At 36.1% G+C, this 14,377-nt stretch overlaps 1 protein-coding gene across 6 annotated transcripts in view; it reads right to left on the bottom strand.

Annotated features, from left to right (window-relative positions):
* Nucleotides 1-14,377, bottom strand: part of IL1RAPL1 (interleukin 1 receptor accessory protein like 1) — a 1,213,847-nt gene that overhangs the window by 580,307 nt on the left and 619,163 nt on the right. For all 6 annotated transcript variants that reach the window (XM_016159491.2, XM_016159489.2, XM_036226767.1 and 3 more), the window contains one exon: nt 1,970-2,249. In XM_016159491.2, the coding sequence (XP_016014977.1) occupies nt 1,970-2,249 (280 nt within the window). The remainder of the gene's footprint in view (nt 1-1,969; nt 2,250-14,377) is intronic.

Genomic DNA, 14,377 nt, shown 5'->3' with positions numbered 1-14,377 from the left:
AAGGAAGAGGGAGTAGAGGCGGAGGTAGAGAAGGGTAAAGGAGGTCAAATATATGGTGAGGAAAGGAAATTTAGGTGGTGAAAACACAATGTAATATACATATAACATATTATAGAATTATACACTTGTAACATATAATTTTATTAACCAATATCACTCCAATAAATTTAATAGAAAAAGAAAACAACTTACTAAAGTTGTAAAAAATGTAGACATGAAAATCTGACAAATGTCATGGATTTTGAAACTTTTTGACCTTTCATTCCTTATTCCAACTATAAATTGAGGGACATTTTAATGCAATTTCTCAGAGCATTGAATTGCAGAATCATTTCTAAAGCAACATTAGTGCTTTAGAAATTCAAATTACTAATGTGTGCGCATCATCATTTTCTCATCAACAATACATAATGAAATTAAAATGTTAGACTCTGGACACTCAGCTCACTTCTAATCTCAGATAAATGAAGACACACATTTGCCTCTTTTGAAGAATCAACTCTACACATGCATGAACAATCAGAATTTTTTTAAAGAAACAAAGCAGACATGAATTTAAATCAAGTTACTATTAGTTAAGCGAGAACAGTCAGTTCATACAGTACTCTTTGACTGTAGTAGCATGGCGATTATTTATCAATACCCCTACAAAACCTCTAACATCTATTAAGAGTTAAGTTTGAACATATAAGGATTGGTAACCCCTAAAGGAAAAAAAAGAGTTGCCAAAGAAATCGTATGTATGTTCTTTCACAGTCCAGTCCACATTTTCTCCCAAGCACAAATTTACTTGCATTCATTTATATTTTCTAAAATTAACTCTAAATATACATCACCAGTGTTAAAAAGATAAATTTCCTTCTGACTTTTTAAAATGTGGCTTTGACCTGTTTTAATATCCTAACACACCGTAACACACTCAGTATAAAGATAATTCTTACAGTGAATGACAAGGGGAAGGCACAACCCTTACGAAAGAGGAGTAATAGCTGCTGATCAGAATTTCAGAAGTAAACGTTGAATTTTGATTTGAAAAAGACACTAGGTGATTCTGAGAATTTCTCCAAATTGGGAATCAGCCGAGTTCGATTTGGCTTTATTTCCCTTAATAAGCCGAAACACAGAAAGACAAAGAAATAGATTTAAACATACCCTCTGTATGCCTATACCCTGCTTTGCCAATGTTCTCAGAGTTAAGGACATCCAGTCATTCATGCCCGGTGTGATTCACAACCCATGAAGGGCTACCTGTTTAAACTGGGATTTTTAACTGCTAATGTGTTACATGGATATGGTTTCAATGTATTATTATTAAGCAAACTACATATGTCTCCTCTACAAGCAGACAGAGATGTGTGAATATATGATGAATTTTGGGGTGAATGAGAGCACAGATTTTATTATTAACCTCTGTATCATCCCTGAGGGACCAAGGACAATTAATGTATTGATCCAGTACTTTATTTAACAAAACGATCTGGAACACAGTCTTCTTATTCCCTAACATGACAGCGTTGCCCTCCTATTGCTGTGCAAATACACACATTACCTAAATAATCTTTGCAGATGTGTGTGAACCAGAGCTATCTGCGCTCTATCTGTCTGTGAAGGGCAATAACAAAATGTTACAACCCATTTAGCAATAAACCATGCATCCTTTCTTTAAGTCTTTGCTTACATTTGATTTGCAACATTTCACCTCTATAAATTTTATTTCATAGTCTTTAGTAATTTCTGGCAATATAAATAGATACCCAGATGGTATCTCTTTTCTCCATAAGCCAGAAATAATGTCTCAATATAAATTCCAATCCCATCTTTTTATGATTTGGATTCTAAATTTTAGAAGGCAGCAACACACACACAAATATTGAGACAAGTTTAGGTGAAAGGGATGGCAGCAAGATTTAAGTATAAGAAAGCAGCGAAGGATTTGACTGAGTCAGCAGTAATTGAATTAAAAGGGTACCTGATGACACAGGCGTAAAGACCACTGTCCTGTAGTAACGTTGGCCGGAACCAAATGGAATCTTCTTCCTTGCTCATTCTGCTTCCATCAAAGGCTATTGGCTCTTCAAAGTCTCCAGGACCAGAACTTTTGTACCACATCAGACTGAGTCCGGCACTTTGGGCTAGGGAGTAATTTGCTCTGATATAACCATAAAAGAGTGCGCATTTGATTCGAACAGGCTCTCCCACCAAAACTTGATATTTCTTGATATCAACAGACCAATCAGTGCATCCATCAGCTAACGGGGGAAAAAAAAGAGAGAAAGAGAAAACAGAAAAATTTAAGCGATTCATTCATTCATTCATTCATTCAGTTAACAAACATACACTGAGCATCTATATTGAACCAGATTCCATTCTAGGGACAGAGCATGCAACAATGGATTAAACTCAGAATGGCACTGAAAAATAATTTACATTGCTAGCCGACAGCATATTTTTCACTTAGTTTGCTTTTGCTTGTATTTATTCTTAGTTTATATCAATGTAATTGTTATTGGTTTATTGCCTTTCCACTCTAAATCTACCTTTTACCTGTTCTTTGGAAATGGATCCAGACCTTTGAAATAGTTTTCCTTTGCTAACTGGCACTGAAGCTCTGCTGGTAGAGGGTGCTGGAGAGACATTGCAGGAGAAAAGGATTTTGATCTCTGGTTCCAGCATGCTCTCTGGAAGGGCTATTGCAGAGTGCAAGGCTTCTCCAGTACCCAGCTCCTGCAGTGAGTGGCAGCCAGCAGCATGGTGATTTTTTGGCAGCACCTCACTTACCTCATGGGTAAGACATTTTCCCATGAACAACTATACCAGGTACTATAGTAGGTGAGTCTCTATAAAATTCCAGAGGGCAGATTTCTAACCAGTTCTGCTAGGGTGGCACTTCTGTGATTTCAGCCATTCAGTAAACCACTGACTTTCCTGATAAGATTTGGCTCTCACTTTGGCGGGGTGGGGCAGGGGTGGGGGTGGGGGGTGGGGAGGTGGGGGGGAGACAGCAGCTTTTCCTAGGTGCAGTATCTCAGCCATAGGAGGAACAGCAGCCATTCCTGCACTCTTTAGAGTTCTCCTTTGCTATGGACTGAATGTCTATGTCTTCTTAAAATTTATATGTGGAAGCGCTAACCCTGAATGTGATGGTATTTGGAGGAGGGGGTCTTTGGGAGATAAGTAGGTATAGATAGATAAAGTTATGAGGGCAGAACCCTCATGAAGGAATTAGTGCTCTTATAGGAAGAGAGATTAGAGCTTCCTTTCCACTCTTCTCTCCCTCCTTCTCTTCACCTGCTCATAGAGGAGAGGCTATGTGAGTACACAGTGAGAAGGTAGCCATCTTTAAACCAGAAGGAGGGCCCTCACCAGAAATTGAATCAGCCAGCATCCTGATCTTAGACTTCCCAGGCTCCAGAGCTGTGAGAAATAAATTTCTGTTGTGTAAGCTACCCAGTCTACAGTATTTTGGACCAAACTAATAGATCTTTCTTTCTTACTAGCTAACCTTTTATTATTCCAATACCTTGTTACATTTAATAATTCTTTATAAAAATGTTTCCTTATTCAAATTAGTATGTGGTCTTCCTCTCTGATTGGTTCCATATTGATAAAATCAGGGAAAATGTTTTATAGTAAAAGAAGGCCAAAACAAAAGTGAGTCAATCTCTGGTTAGTGGTTTTACAACCAGAGACAGAGGAAGATGGTCACGTTGTTCTGATTTCTGGAAGGGATATGGGGATGTTAGGGATTGGAATCAGTTGGGTTTTCTGAGTTACCTAGAAGCACTATCTTCCAGATAGCATCTTGACACCATTTTTATCAAAACGCGCATGTGCGTGCGCGCGCGCGCGCACACACACACACACACACACACACACACACACAAAACAGATCCCTGCAGGTCAGATACATTACCATTATTATCACCTCAGAGAAACTAAATTTCCTCTTTAGAGAGGGCAGTTGCCAAATACTTAGCAAGATAATCAATGTGACATATTTTACAGTATACAAATACTGAGCCAAGGGCAAAAACTAAGAAAAGAAGACTTCTAACAGCAGTAGCATCTGAGTATTGCCAGCAGGGTTTAACTCACTAAAGATTAGAAAAAGAGGGCAGCCTAAAGGATCTGAGAACAGGATAAATAACATAGAATCTGAAAAAAAAATTATCAAGAGGAAAAGGAAGTTGTACATTAGAGCACAGAAGACATATAATCTATGGAATTATCTCCATTTCTTATTTTAAAATTATATCTAACATCTAATGAGCACTTAACTATGGCTGAGTTTATAAATTTTCATTTACCCTTCACAAAACCATCCATTAAAGCATTTGAAGTCATTGTTCCCTCTATGTGAAACATTTCTCACCAACTAACTGCATGCCTTTCCCCTTCCCTTCCTCCAAATGTCACCTCCTCAAAGAAGCCTTTTCTAACTTCTCTGTCTGAAACGCATGCTTCATATTCTTGTCACTTGATTCAGATTCTGCTTTAATGTTTTCTCAGAGAACTTATTGCCATCTGATGTTACATCATGTACCCACTTTTTGTTGGCTTTCTGTCTCCTCAATAGAAGGTAAGCCCCTTGATGTCAAGGACTTTGTCTTTCTTACTTGCTTCAGTTCTTAGAACTGTGACTGCTAACCAGCTCAACATACGTTTACTAACTGAATGAATAATGAGTAAATAAATTAACAACTAAGTTTTACAATTGAAGAAACTCAACACCAGTTAATGAGTGGAAGTCTTGGAATTCTCACCCAGCTATGTCTGGCCTTAGAATTCCTTCTCCCTACCAAGTATTATTTCCTAATAAAGGTATTTCCAACTTCACAACATTTGTTAATTTAGTTAATTTCAACTACTAATTTTTGGTTTAAGAGCCCTTTTAAAGAGCTGTAGTTAGATACTGTCTAGAGTAAATGTGCTGGAAGCTTGGTGGACATCTTCAATGTCCAAGTCATTGCCATTGTTCCTGTCAATGACTGTTGCAGAGCTGGCACACCACATTAAACAGGATGTCAGAAATATACACAAACAGATGTCAAAGTTATATAATCACCTGTGATATTTATTAACACAATTTTATACATTTGGCCTACTGTATAAAATTAATCCTTGGTGGGATTTTATTTTAAAGAGTTATAATTCTGGTGATAAACATGAAATTATCTTTTTTTACCACTACATGAATTAAAATGCAATTCCAGACTCAAGTAACTGAGGCCATCTGTCACAGAGGATATCGCTGTCAGTGAAAAAGGCAGAAACACCTTCAAGGTAGCAGTAGTAAAAGTGAGATAAAATTATTCAAACTCTCAGAAGATTTGTAAGATAAAGCAAAATGCTTGAAGCTAAAACAAAAATAGTTTAAAAAGTTCTAAAAAGTTAGTAACAAGTGGGATCAAGAGAACAGAGGGAGAGTTGTGTTCGGGATAGAAATATTAATACATACTTTCAGAATATGCTTACTGAGAAAAACCTTGAAAGCAAACTATAAATATTACTGAAAATTAGTTATTCAGTCTTTAACTATCAACTAGGAAAAAAGTTTCAAACATCTCACAGTCACATGCCAAGGAAAAGATGGAAGTAAAAGGAAGAAATAACAGCACCTTGGATATCAAAGACAGTTTATGTTCACTTAATATGGAAATACATGTAGGATCTATGGATTAAGAAGTTTTAATACCAGTAAACTAACTGTATGATGTTCAAAAATAAGTGATAAAATTATTAACATGTTTTAACATATGTCTGGGAAAGATGGCAACTAATATAAAGAACAATTCAAGATATTTTCAAGTTATTTAGACAAACATTTAAATAACTGATGGGCTTATGACTTTTCTCAATAATTAAATTAAAACATTTAATTAAATGCAATAAGTGATGAGTGATATTTTTTCCTTTGTTAACATTTTGCCTCATTTGCATACCCACTCTCTCACTCTGTGTATCACATTCTTTCCCTAAACTACTTGAAAATAAGTAGAGATGTAATGACACTCTATTCCTAAATACTTTAGTAAGCATCTTCTTGTGAATAAAGACATTTTTCTTATGTAGTCACAAAATATTTTTTTAAATCTTATATAGAAGGACAGATCTTAAGAAAAGATCTTAAGACAGTGGCACAGATCTTGAAGATCTCGCATCTTAAAAGAAAATGTGATAACCTAAAATCTAACTCCTAATGACCAGAATTGGTACCAATATGTTCACTTCTTCCTTACTTCAGCATACCAGCTCTGTTGGCTTGGAAACCTTCATTCCAAAAACATATTTCTAGACATTGTTAATTCCATTATGTAAGTTACTAGGTAACCTTTATTATTATTATTTTTTAAATTACCATTAGGTAATTATATAAGCCAGTAGTATTTAATCTGCTTTTCGGTCTTTCTGTATAAAATACCTTTCTATAAGCCTCTGTCTGGTAGTCCACTATTGGTATTCTCCTTCCTTGATGGGAGGACACCATGGAAGTACTCTAGTTCAATGACTCCGCTGCAATACAAATTCCTTCAAAGTCAATGGGAGTTTATGAAGCCATAAAATTGTATTGTGGCGTGGAAGTAGGAAGCATCATACTCATTCATTTTTGTTACCAACCATAATGTTCTGGGAGCTTATATGAAAACAGTGATAAATTAGATTGAGAACTAATTCCTTTACAAGGAGTTCATACTGATGTACAATTTCATTAAAAAAGGCTACACATATTCAAATGGGGTTAGGGAAAGTATTTTTAATTAAGTCACTATTACTATATATGTGAACTCTAAATATTTCCATGGTAGCAGGCTTGAAGGTTGCATTATTTCTTTAAAAAGTCTAATCATTGAGCTGATACTCATTGCATCTTAATATGAAAATGTAAGACTTCACTTATAAAAGGGAAAATTAAATTATTCTTAAAGTATCTACTTTGTTACATACATTGAAATAAAGATAAAATAAGATACAAATGATAGCATAACGATGTCCCACTCTAATTCCCTCTACTAAACTCATATATATATCAATTCTCCAGCTACCTTCAGGATTGTATGCTGACAGCTCACACTTGTCTCCTTCTTTTGAAAATTACCCTTGATTGACAGGAGCCACCCTGCTGGGACATTTACACCCCTGTGATTGTAGCCACTGCCAATAGCTGACTAATGTTGAGTATAGAAAAGGCCTTGCTTCTTTGCCTCAAGAGGGACAATTCTATAGCACAGTTCATGTTCCATTGCTACTCTGCCAGTGGACCTGATCTAGCCCACAGTTTACTGTGACTTCCTCCCTCTGCTCTATCCCCTTTCCTGCTCTGCTTCCTGTCTTCCTCCCACTTAGGTCTGAAGTCTGGAAGTGGTAGTAGAGAAGGAGAAATAGTGTGGATTGACAAAGATTTAGGAGGTCAAATTGGCAGAAGTTAAGTGATTGAAAACAAACAATGAGGAAGAGAAATAAAGCAAATTTACTCTGTGACTCATATATTTTGTTATAACTGAACTCTCTTTAGTCACCTTAAATATCATGTCTTTAAAATGTTAAAATGTTAAAATGTTTTTTTTTAAATTAAGTTTACTGGGGTAACATTGGTCAATACAATTATATAATTATAAAATGTTTTTGTAATTTCTTTTTTATTTAAATATAGTTGGTATACGATCATATTGGCTATATAAATTCAAGTGTACAATATAGTGATTTGACATTTTTACAATATCTTCATTTAAAATTTTTAGCAAGTCAAATGCATATATAGGTATATGTGTGTATGTACATACATAGATACACACACACACACACACACACACACATATATATATATATATCATTTGTGATAAAAAATAAACACCTGGTATATTGGCATCATTGTTTTTGATCCCTAGTGTGCTGAGAGAAGCCAAACCTGGGGCACGAATGGAGCGTAGGCCATGCACGTAAGCTATCATAGATACTGAACAAAAAGGCTGAGTGAGGCTAGATTCTAATTGAATAAATTCTGTATTTTATCTGCACTGGCTGATAGTTTTTCCAAATATGAACCTCATAAATGAAAACTGACAAATTATCAGCAGCTATGATAGCAGCAAAATATGACACAAGTTAACCTTTCTACTGTGCATTAGTTCATACGACACTTTATCCTCACCTCTACTTTCTGGATTATGTTGATCTGAGGTAGAATATTTCCAAATTCTTGCCTTTAAAAATATATATAGTGAAACACTTTCAGAAAAGCTCTTTCAAATATTTTGGAGAGATATGTGTGTAGTAAAAGATGATATTACCCAAGAGACTGCTGATGTTTGGAAACCCCATTTATAGAACACTCTATGTCTGAAAATGCCTGGAAGTTATTATCTATCATCCTCTCAATGTAGATCATCTCCAGATGGGTGCAGGCCTTGGTGAGCTATTATCAAATTTCTTCTGAGTTACAGTTCCCTCTTTATCAGGAGATAGTAGGTGCCAAGGCAAAGAGGATGGTAGTAGAGTTAACCCTCAATCATATCTAAATTTCCAAATTCTAGCAGGTGTTCCTGGTATGAAGCCATAAAAATCTGTGCACTGGATAGCATGCACTTGGTGAGAATTTATTTTTCAAAGTATTTTTCTCTAATGATAAAAAGAAAAAAAGGGAAACCATAGGAGAGTCCAAAAGAGAATAAAATTCATTCATAATCTATTCTTTTGTTTATTCTGCTTTTCTCAGCTGAATTTTGCATCATGACTTTTGTACTGAATATTTTATAATAATTGCATAGTATTCCATAATAGTGCTACATTATAATTTACTTAACTCTTCTGCTATTAGTTGACTCTAAGTTTTCCCCCTAGGCTTGACTATTCTAAGTAATTCTTTGATAAAACAATGTTTTATGCAATGCTCCACAATGCTCCTCTCCAAAATGAGTGTTATTCCCTCAGGACCAAATCCCAGAATTGTAATCATTGGATCAAACAATAGGTTTGATCCTAATTTTTAAGTAGATTTTCTAAAACTATCTCATAGCTTCTTTTCACAATAGCCATCTATGCAAGCGCCTTCTTTACTACATATGCTAAGATTTTATTTACTCTTATGCATTGCTTTTTTAACTGAACATCAAGTGTAGTTTGTATACTTTTGTCTCAAATTACAAAAATATAGCATCACCATAAATATTACTCATCTAATAAGTAAATGGCCAAACTGCCATAGCCACCATTTATCAGCTCCAAGTCTCTGATAGAATTCATCATCATGCATATTTTGCTCTATTTCAAACTATTTGTACTCAACATTACAATTCTACCCATTCATGTCTGTATTCTCTTTTCAATGACAAGTTGTGTTAATACAGCTTTTATAATTTCTTTGGCCCCAACTTTCCAGGGAAGCCTCTCAAAGTTAAGGAAACCAGCTGTTTTTGTACCTGCCATAAAGACAAAATAAGGTGGTGAAGCTCCCCGAGGAGCAGTAAAGAGATCTGCTACCCAACACAAAGCCCCTCTTTTGCTCAGCAATGGTCATCCCTCAAATTCCTAGTACCTCTCCTCTAGCTAGCAATGTCTCCTGGCCCATTACAAACCACATCAGTGTTTTGCATTTATCCCTTTCCCAATGCTGTTATCTTTCCTTTACTGGATCATGTTGGAATGGTCCTTCCTCTTTGAAATGCCATCTAGAGTTATAGCCTGTGACCCAACAGAAAGTAAATAATGACATGGACCCAGTATTTGCCCATATTATCCATTAATAAAAGAGAAAACATCTTTATTAACAACATAGAATATCTGTAAATGATGTTTAAAATCGGTTTTCAATGTCCACAGCCCATTTGCTGAGGAGTCACCAAAAATGCTACAGTGTTCCCAGGACTCTAGAATCCACAGCAACTAAGTATATGATATTTATCTTTCCTGGAGAGGAACATTCAAGCCAAGTCCTAATAGTACATAATTGGATAGGAGTAGAGTCTAGCCTTGGTCTTTGCTGCTCATAAATCTCTCTCTCAAAACCTAATATATCTGTATACCTTTCCTAGCTGAATAAAATAAACCTGTTGTCCAAGACAAAAAAAAGTCCAGGTGAGTATTTATATTTTCAGAAAGAAAAAGGAGGAGAAATAGGCACTTGGGTTCTACCAGAAAGTTGTGACACGACTCTTAGTTCCCTCTCCTTGCATTTTTTATAGGTTTGAGGAGTGCTGTGTTCCTGACTACAGGGGACTCCTGAGAATTCGAGGTAAATATCTATTGCATGCCTTCAATCATAAGTTGACTTTATGATCAATGGGGACACAGAATGTCCCCTGAATACCTCTTGTACTAAAATCCTAGCCTTTCCTAACTAGCCATGTACCCCAAAGGAAGTACAAACAAATACATATGTAAATGCAGTGCTTTTATTTTTCCATTTTTAAAAATCTTTTTAAATCTAATTTGCTGGGGTGACATTAGTTAATGAAATTATGTTTCAAGTGTACAGTTCAATGACACATCACATGTATATTGTTTTGTGTATTCACTATCCAGTTAAATCTCCTTATGTCACCTTATATTTGACCTCATTGGCTTTTATCTACCTCCTCCCCTCCAGATCCATTTCTTCCATAGCTCAGTTCTACTTTTACATTATGATGTCATGTGGTACTTCCAAACTTTTGGGCATACTTCTGAGCTATTGCATCCATAGAGTCAGAAAGAAATCAGTCTGGAGTGTCAAACAGAGCTCAGTAGGCCTTTGGAAATTGACAGTTAACTTCTTTTTGCTTCAGGTTACACCATTCATTCATTTATTCAGGACCCACTGTAGGACAGGGAATATTCTAAGTGCTGGGGGTAGAGTCATGCCCAAAACAAGATTTCCAGCTTTCACAGAGAAGACAGACAAACCCACAGTAATATAATGCACTGGGAAACAAAAAACAAAGCATGTTAAGAGACTAGAGTGCCTGAGGTGCTCTCAATACAGTGGCCAGAGAAGGGTTCTCAGAGGCGCAAACATTTGAGTAGAGAGTAAACTGGGCAAATATGTGAGACAGCTGGATTCAAAACAAAGTTTCTGAGATGGGAATGCACTGGAAATGTTTAAGAAGGCTGGGTAGTTGGGGGAAATGAATGGGAGAAAGAGTGGCCAGCTCCTCGAGGGCCTTTCCTTATCTGTTAGAGGTGGGAACTAACCATTATTTCTCAGAGCTGAGGTAAAAACTAGGAAGAGAGACACTCAATATGGAGCATCCCTTGCTGTTGTTGGAGGATCACCTTTGTGTACCTTGTCTCTTCCTGGCAGTGTCGCTCTTAAGTGGCTAGTATCCCAAACATTCACATGCCACACTTAAGTCTAGCTTAAGTCTTAGTCTCCATGTACCATAAACTAGTATCGTTTCCTATTACTGCAGTGAAAAAGTACCACAAACTGAGAGACTTAAGCAACAGAAATTTATACTTTCATAGCTCTAGAGGCTAGAAGTCCAGAATCAAGATGTCAGCAAGGTTGGTTCCTTCTGGGCACTCTGAAGGAGAATATGCTCCCTGTTCTTCTCCTAGCTTCTGGTGACAGTGGGCAATCCTTGGCATTCCTTGGCTTGTGGACACATCACTCCAAATTCTGCCTTTATCCTCACATGATGTGCTCCCATGTGTCTCCATGGCTATGTCTCTTCTCTTCTTTTAAAGACACTAGTAATACTGGATTTAGGGGTCATCTTACTCCCATATGACCTCAGCTTAAATAATTTCATCTGTGAAAACCCTATTTCCAAATAAGGTTGCATTCTGAGACCCCAGGAAGGGCATGGATTTTGGGGGGACCCAGTACAAATTCTAGTCTGGATTGATTAATGGATGGGCTTTTCTGGATAATAAAATTGGCTGGTAAAAAGAAGAATGGCATGCACTCCTTATAAAGATATGGAAAAAAACAATTAATGAAATTTTCTGAACATAATTTACCCAGAAGGGGCTCTGAGATCTATGTGTGACACATTCAGCACAAAAAAAAAATCCACAAAATATTATTTTTCATTCTCTGTGGACGTGCTTGTTAATGAAAATAGAATTAGGAAATGTATATAATAGTACAGTAGGGTAATATATGACCTCTGGACAAACCAGACCCAAGTTCAAATCCCAGGTCAAGTAAGTCATTTAAGCTCTCGGGGCCTTCATCTATATGTTGAAAAATCTGTCTCCTGGGCTTGTTCTGGTTTCAGTAAAGGAAATTTCCCTGTGTTTTGAGCCTGTTCTTGTGCTTGCTGCATGCTCTGGAAGGAGTGAGGGATGGAAGATAGTGAGCAGTCAGGGCCCCAGAAGAAAGAACCAGAACAACCACTTCTGACATAATCGGTCAGAAAACAAGCTTGATAGTAAACTTGAACTGTTTGTAGTCTCTGATTCAACTGCACTATCTGGGTAAACAAGTGGAGTACGTGTTCTACAACTACCCCAAGCCAAGCTCCGTGATATCAATCAATCCTGAACTGACCCCCAATGCTTGTTCAAACTCATTGATCACTTTTCCTTATGAAATCTTCTGGCTTTGCTTTTTAAAGGCTCACACTTGTTTTAGCCTGGGATATAATCTTCATAAAGGGTGTCCTTCCTTGCATACAGATATTTGAGCAAATTCTCAATACTTAAAGGTAATTTTCTCTGTGTCATTCTTTGACAGTTAATCTGAAAGCCCCATCTCTCTCTGGATCATGCTATCCCTGCCTTGCCTGGCAGAATATTCTTCATGAGACTCATATTGTCTTTGAATCTTTATTTTTCATTTCTTAATGTTTCAAAGTGATATGAGAAAGCGCCTAACACAGTACCTGGTATATAGTGGATATTCTCTTTTCCATTCTCATACTGAATGGAAGCAGGAAAAGCTTCAATTTTTTGGTCAACACAAGCAGTCTCTTATATTGTGGCATTATAAGAAAATCTGGATTTTGTGTGTGTGTGTGTGTGTGTGTGTGTGTGCGTGTTTGTTATTATTCTCGGCATAAGGAATCGATATAGATATATAATACCTTGATGCATATAATCCACCCTTTACAGAGTAGAGCAATTTCAATTTACTATAAAGAGATTTTTCATTCTTTTGATTATTTTTTGTGTTCCCTATTTAATATACATCTTTATTAGCATTAATCGTATTGCATTAATATTTGCTTACATATATATTTCATTCATCACTGTACTGTAGGGACTTTGAGCACTGAGAATTTACTATCAATCTATCAATCTATCTATCTATCTATCTAGCATCTATCTACCTACCTACTACGTACCTACCTATCATCATTCATCTATCTATATCTAATCCATCTCTAATTGTATACTTACAGTTATTTCCAAATCCGTATCTATTTGCTTTACCACTGTGATTGACTGAATTGGTGTTCATTTAAATTGGTACTGAAAATGAGCATCTTGGGTATCAGCACAATCACTCAAAACTATCATTTTTAGGTATTTTTAAGCTCACTAATTTTGAGAAAAATGAACTGTGAAGTTTTCCTTTCTTTATAATATTTCAAAGTAATTCAATTTTCGACTCAGAAAAATTTTATTCCACAGAATTGAACATAGTTCAAAATTCAGTAAATTTTTATTGATTTATTAAACAAAATGCACTCTATTTTACATTCATTGGGCATACTAGTATGCTATTAACTTAATTCATGTGTATCTCCACAAAAACCCTCTGTTTGAACCACAAAATGAATAAGGGAATGCACATACAGATAGGTCAAAAATATTGCCAGCTTCGGGCATTTTATACCTTTGGGGCACTTGTTAGACACTGGATTAAATATCAACATGATGAGCAACAAACCAAGCAAATAGTGATCAAATTTAATCTCTTTCCCAATTTAGAGGCACTTCACAGAGAAAGGCGTGTTGGATGGCAGGACACTACCCCTGCAAACTGATCTTTTAAAGAGAGAATAACAGGGTTTATTGTACATATTTACTTTCATTTTGTGTTAGATCATACAGAAGAACAGAATTCCATTTTAAAATGCTTCAAGTTATAAAAGATTTTTTTAATTTTAGAACAATTCCATTGGGCAACTGTTTGCAGCAAAGAACAAATGAAATAATGTGTTAGAATTCAAATCCTGTTTCAGTGTAATTACACATATATCACTGACCATCTACTCTATGCAACTCACTGTTCTACAACAAAGATTACTGAGACTAATGTTGACCTTGAAGAAATGATCTTTTAATAGGGAAGGTCATGTCAACAACTACACAAGGAAGAATGGAGAAATTCTGAGTAAAGACATCATTGCTGAGGAAACACAGGGCAGGAGCTTTGTTTTATTTCAACCCAGAACTGTTTTCTATTTTTCAAATAAAATAATGGAGAAGAAGTATGACTGGGAAGAGCAAA

This window comes from Rousettus aegyptiacus, unplaced genomic scaffold (assembly GCF_014176215.1).
Source record: "Rousettus aegyptiacus isolate mRouAeg1 unplaced genomic scaffold, mRouAeg1.p scaffold_m13_p_9, whole genome shotgun sequence".
NCBI lineage: Eukaryota > Metazoa > Chordata > Mammalia > Chiroptera > Pteropodidae > Rousettus > Rousettus aegyptiacus.
The sequence above is the reverse complement of the archived record's forward strand: the minus strand, read 5'-3'. Positions and strand labels throughout refer to the sequence as shown.